The sequence below is a fragment of the Hevea brasiliensis genome, chromosome 14, assembly GCF_030052815.1.
Source record: "Hevea brasiliensis isolate MT/VB/25A 57/8 chromosome 14, ASM3005281v1, whole genome shotgun sequence".
Classification (NCBI taxonomy): Eukaryota; Viridiplantae; Streptophyta; class Magnoliopsida; order Malpighiales; family Euphorbiaceae; genus Hevea; species Hevea brasiliensis.
Window position 1 is genome coordinate 43108915 of NC_079506.1, and position 6426 is coordinate 43115340.

At 34.8% G+C, this 6426-nt stretch overlaps 1 protein-coding gene across 1 annotated transcript; it reads left to right on the forward strand.

Annotated features, from left to right (window-relative positions):
- The first annotated feature begins 493 nt into the window (after positions 1-493).
- On the forward strand, positions 494-948 carry LOC110655209 (probable 60S ribosomal protein L14). Its single transcript, XM_021811418.2, has 2 exons — positions 494-715; positions 841-948. The coding sequence occupies exons 1-2, from the start codon at positions 494-496 to the stop codon at positions 946-948; spliced, it is 330 nt and encodes a 109-aa protein (XP_021667110.2).
- Positions 949-6426: the final 5478 nt, after the last annotated feature.

The following is a 6426-nucleotide window of genomic DNA, read 5'->3' on the forward strand; positions in this document are numbered from 1 at the left end:
CCTTACCGGAATGTAAATCAGTGCCGAAAAACTTTAGAAAGCAAGAGAGAACATTTTAGTTGCTCAGAGAATCTAAAAATGGCATAAATGGGCAAATGGCTAATACTCCTCCCTATTTATACCTGCCCGAGCATTAAATGCTCATGAAACCCTAAGAGACGCATCGGTTAACTGGATTGGACCGTTTTGATGACTCATCAAAAGTGCATTGCAGAAACCTGGCAGGGAGATCAAATATTTAAATAGCGGTCAAGAGAGATCGATCGATGAGTGTGAATTGTGAGATCAGATCGGCACAGTTATAAGAGATCAAAAAATAATGCAATAATAAAATAAAATAAACAATCAATTTTGAATAAATAAAGCTTCATTTCATTTTTACAAGGTCATATTACATCACTTGGGAAATCTTTCAAGATCAACAGTTATAAATTTCCCTTCATAACATTCTACTTATCTTGCTCCTACAGTTAGAACCTCTCCCAATTTCAAGATGCCGTTCAAGAGATACGTGGAGATTGAGAGGGTAGCTCTCATCAACTATGGCATAGACTTCAGGAAGCTCGGTGTTTTCGTCGATGTCATCGACCAGAACCGAGTTACAATCGGGACCCCCAATATGGTTGGGAGCCAAATAAACTTTAAGAGACGGTCACCGATATTAAGATTGAAATTAGCAGTCTCCTTGTCAGAGATTGGTCTACAAGCCATACAGGTAAGCCGATTCGAGATCGGCACGATAGTCAGTTTCGAACTTGATCGGTCAATTAGTCCAGTTCCCCCACCGTCATCAGACGATGCCCTCATAAACCTCTGATCACTAGAATTGACCATTTTCAGGAGATGGACAAAGAAAACGTTTGGAAAAAGATCAAGATGATTGTCGTGAGAAGAATTCTTGTCGAAAAATTCAAGAACGGGAAAGTAAAACATTGGAAATTCATGTGACGCCCCTTACCTGTTTACATTGTAGCCGAGCGAGGAGTGCAACATTTGGTGTCGGAGCACCCCATCTTATGTTATCCTGTTCATTGTTAATTTTAAACTTATAGAAAATGTTTTTAAATTTTTTTATCTCAATTTATTTCTATGGATACCCGAGTAGAGCCCCCTTTGTTTAATTGGCATATGGCGGTTTCCACAAGTCACCTATTAAAACAATGTCATGTCTGTCTCATATTTCTACATGTCATATTATATCATTTCTGCTTATACAATCCCAATTTCATTCATTCATATAGACATTCATATGTAGAAATTCATAACTTTAATTACAATCCAAAATATAAACTCACAATTTTTATTACATCACAAACTAGTAATTACATCTTATTTATACACAATGAACCAAAATACTAGTCTATACATGGGCCCTACCAAAATACAAAATAACTAGTGAGGTGACTCTAAACGGTGGCAGATCTGGTCAGAGCTCTGTCAAACGCTATTGTGGTGGCTGCTGTTGCGGTGGCTGTGTCGGGCCAGCCTGGTCTCCGATACCTACGTGATGGAAAAACCATACGCGCTAAGCTGATAGCTTAGTGGTGCATAATTTAAAAGAAATGTAATTTAAATAATTAAAGTAATCATTCTATGCTAAATTTCACAATTCTAAGTTATTTATGAATTTTCTGCACTTTGAAAGCAATTTAACTTAATAGTATCTTTTCTGGTCATTTCTTAGATTTTCAGTCTTAATTAATTTATAACGGTGCCCAAGTAACCTATAACAGACTATAAGGGTTAGATGCGCGGGAGTATACTGGCTAGACAACCATACGTCTAGCCTGTATACACATGTTATGTCAGGCACTAGGCTAGTGGGTAGGCTTTCTAAGCCACAAGTATTATTAGGCACAATGGCCAACGATCAGGCATATAACCTATAGAACAATCATGTCAGACATACTTTATTGATCAGTGATTATTCTTGTAGGCAGTACTGCTATCTGTAGTCCCTAATTGGTATACCAATCGATCCATATAATATACATAAGCCTAGGTTTACTTTGGGCAATTAAGCATTAGTAATTTCTTAGTAGGCTTTTCATGTCATTCGTAGTGGGAAGGTGGGTCCCACATACTCGTTTAGTGTAATGTAGTGATAACAAAATTTTTGTGTCAATGTGTAGTGGGAAAGTGGGTCCCACATACCTATTTTAAGTAATTTAGCATATAGTGACTTAGTAGGGATAAGCCAATAATGTTTTTCAAGAACCTTTCTTTAGGTTCAAATTTGGGACTTTCATTTTGCATATGACTTTGGACAGTTTATGGCCACTGTTTGGCCCCATTTCCTAAAAAGAAATTGTTCTTCTATGTCTTGTCTTTATTTTCCTTTTTGAATCATATTATTTGTATTTGTATAACTCAAGTTATGGTCAATTGACCATAACTTGGTCAATTCTGAAATTTGGTTCCCTTAATAGGCAGTTTTGGTGTTATACTTTGTCAATTTTGTTTGAGTAAGTTGCTGCCATATTTGGGTCTACTACTCTTCATAGGATATGTTACCCTATGTCTTATGGTCACTTAGAATTTTTTATTGTAATTTTTCAAGTCTTGTTGAATTACTTATAGTCAAATTATTGACCTAGTCTCAAGTGTCTTATAGAAATTAGGTTTCAATTAGGGCTGTAGCTTTGACCCAATATTTAGGCTCTTTACATTCATAAGGTGAGGAAGTTGCCTAAAGCAAAATTGGAGGTCTATTTCTTAGCTTTCCAGAATGGTATGGCTCATTTTATTTGAAGACTTCTAGTAGGAGTTAAACTTAAAACACTTTGCTGGAATTAATGGTCATTTGAACCATTTCCAGATTTGGTATGCCAAATTAATCAAGTTAATTGACCTAGTTCCCTAAGTTTATGGGTTTTGGTCAAAATATCATTTTGTAGACCTATGTCTTAGTGAAAATTTGGCACTAGTTTTAGGGCATTTGGAGTTATATAGACCAAGTTATGGCTTCTTTGCCAAAATTGGTCAAGTGGTCCTTATATGGCAAATTCTGGGCAGTGTCAATTATGGACAGATTTGGTACCTCAACTTAGACAACCAATTAGTTAAATGGCATTTCTGGGCTTTGTGTGCTCTACAAGAGTTGTAGTCCTATGTCTAAGATTTCTAATGATATAAATGTCAGGTCATTTGGACCTGTCTACAGTGAGATATGACCAAAGGAGTGAACATTGTCCATTTAGTAATTTCTGGGTTCACAAATAAGGCAAATCCGGATTTGGTCAAGTTTGAGGTCACTATTTAGGCAGAATTGGGACATGGTTTCTATATGAAAGTTGGAGTGTTTTAGGGTTTTAGGTCATTTTTCACCTCTAATTGGCATCATACCAATTGGAGTCACACAATGTCAGTTTTAACTCTATTTATACATTGTTTTCAACAATATCACAACCTACACAAAATAACACTCTCAATAATTCATTTCTCCATCTCCCAAACTTCAAGTAGACCTTCATGGCACTTCTAATATCACCAATTCATCTCAATCAATCAATATCTAGCAGTATACACAAGCCTATAATAAGCAATTCAAGTATACATTCATGTGACTCATTTTGCCCTTTTTAATTGGTTTAAGTGTGCTTGTTGAAATTGGATTGGTGGAGACCTCACTAATGACATCATGTGATTTCATAATTCCACTTTTCTTTCATTTTTTTTTTCTTTTCTTTACTACCCATTTTTAATTTAATTTTTTAGCAATATTTATTCATATTTTATTTCATAATAATTATTTACTTAACTGGACAAGTAGGTCAAAAATCATCTCTGAAGACGAAATGACCAAAATGCCCTCCGTTTGGCTTAACAGACTAAAATTGTCTGTACCGATCTAAAAAATTTTTTAAATATTTTCTTGGCATTCTAATGACATAGAAACCTCAATGACTCTTCTCTGGAGTCTTAAAAATTATTTTTATGAATTTTCTCCCAGGTTTAGGGCTCCTAGCTGCGAAGACCGCAACTTCTCACTGGGTTACCCATCTCTAGGGCACCAGCTCATTTAACTTGGTTGTATTTTATTTCTAAAATATTTTCTAAATTTTTCTTATTATTATTTGAGTTATTTATGACTCCTCACTCCAGTCTAAATATTTTTCCAAATGTTCTAGCTGTCCGGATTGACATCGGTCACCGGAACAGTAGAATATACGGAATTGCTATAGTAAGGGTGTTACAAGTAACCTATAACAGACTATAAGTGTTGGATACACGGGGGCATATTGGTTAGACAGCCATATGTCTAGCCTGTATACATATTTCATGTCAGGCACTAGGCCAGTGGGCAGGCTTTCTAAGCCACAAATATCATTAGGCACAATGGCCAACGGTCAGGCATATAGTCTATAGAACAATCATGTTAGACATACTTTATCAATCAGTGATTATTCTTGCAGGTAGTACTGCTATCTATAGTCCCTAATTGGTATACCAATCGATCCATACAATATACAGAAGCCTATATTTACTTTGGGCAATTAAGCATTAGTAACTTCTTAGTAGGCTTTTCATATCATTTGTAGTGGGAAGGTGGGTCCCACATACTCGTTTAGTGTAATGTAGTGATAACAGAATTTTTGTGTCAATGTGTAGCGGGAAAGTGGGTCCACATACTTGTTTTAAGTAATTTAGCATATAGTGACTTAGTAGGAATAAGCCAATAATGTTTTTCAAGAACCTTTCTTTAGGTTCAAATTTGAGACTTTCATTTTGTAAATGACTTTGGACAGTTTATGGCCACTGTTTGGCCCCATTTCCTGAAAAGAAATTGTTCTTCTATGTCTTGTCTTTATTTTCCTTTTTGAATCATATTATTTGTATTTGTATAACTCAAGTTATGGTCAATTGACCATAACTTGGTCAATTCTGAAATTTGGTTCCCTTAATAGGCAATTTTGGTGTTATACTTTGTCAATTTTATTTGAGTAAGTTGCTGCCATATTTGGGTCTACTACTCTTCATAGGATATGTTACCCTACATCTTATGGTCACTTAGAATTTTTTTATTGTAATTTTTAAAGCCTTTTTGAATTACTTATAGACAAATTATTGACCTAGTCTCAAGTTTCTTATAGAAATTAGGTTTCAATTAGGGCAATAGCTTTGACCTAATATTTAGGCTCTTTACATTCATAAGGTGAGGAAGTTGCCTAAAGCAAAATTAGAGGTCTATTTCTTAGCTTTCCAGAATGGTATGGCTCATTTTATTTGAAGACTTCTAGTAGGAGTTATACTTAAAACACTTTGTTGGAATTAATGGTCATTTGAAACATTTTCAGATTTGGTATGCCAAATTAATCAAGTTAATTGACCTAGTTCCCTAAGTCTCTGGGTTTTGGTCAAAATATCATTTTTGTAGACCTATGTCTTAGTGAAAATTTGGCACTAGTTTTAGGGCATTTGGTGTTGTATGGACCAAGTTATGGCTTCTGTGCCAAAACTGGTCAAGTGGTCCTTATATGGCAAATTGTCAATTCTGGATAGATTTGGTACCTCAACTTAGACAAGCAATTTGGTTAGGTAAATGGCATTTCTGGGCTTTATGTCCTCTACAAGAGTTGTAGTCCTATGTTTAAGATTTCTAATGATATAAATGTCAGGTCATTTGGACCTGTCTACAGTGAGATATGACCAAAAGAGTGAACATTGTCCATTTAGTCATTTATGGGTTCACAAATAAGGCAAATCCGGATTTGGTCAAGTTTGAGGTCACTATTTAGGCAGAATTGAGACATGGTTTCTACATAAAAGTTGGAGTGTTTTAGGGTTTTAGGTCATTTTTCATCTCCAATTGGTATCATACCAATTGGAGTCACACAAGGTCAGTTTTAACTCTATTTATACACTGTTTTCAACAATATCACAACCTACACAAAATAACAATCCCAATAATTCATTTCTACATCTCCCAAACTTCAAGTATACATTCATGGCACTTCTAATATCACCAATTCATCTCAATCAATCAATATCCAGCAGTATACACAAGCCTATAATAAGCTATTCAAGTATACATTTATGTAACTCATTTTTCCCATTTTAATTGGTTTAAGTGTGCTTGTTGAAATTGGATTGGTGGAGACCTCACTAATGACATCATGTGATGTCATAATTCCACTTTTCTTTTATTTTTCTTTCTTTTCTTTACTACTCATTTTTAATTTAATTTTTAGCAATATTTATTCATATTTTATGTCATAATAATTATTTACTTAAGTGGACAAGTAGGTCAAAAATCATCTCTGAAGATGAAATGACCAAAATGCCCTCCGTTTGGCTTAACAGACTAAAATTATCTGTACCGATCTAAAAATTTTTTTAAACATTTTCTTGGCATTCTAACGCCATAGAAACCTCAATGACTCTTCTCTGGAGTCTTAAAAATTATTTTATGAATTTTCTCCTGGG

Bases quoted from the DNA above. Each gene is read 5' to 3' on its own strand.
- LOC110655209 (XM_021811418.2), top strand. From the start codon at position 494: ATGCCGTTCAAGAGATACGTGGAGATTGAGAGGGTAGCTCTCATCAAC. The intron at 716-840 runs GTAAGCCGATTC...GACCATTTTCAG, and splicing joins TTGGTCTACAAGCCATACAG to GAGATGGACAAAGAAAACGT.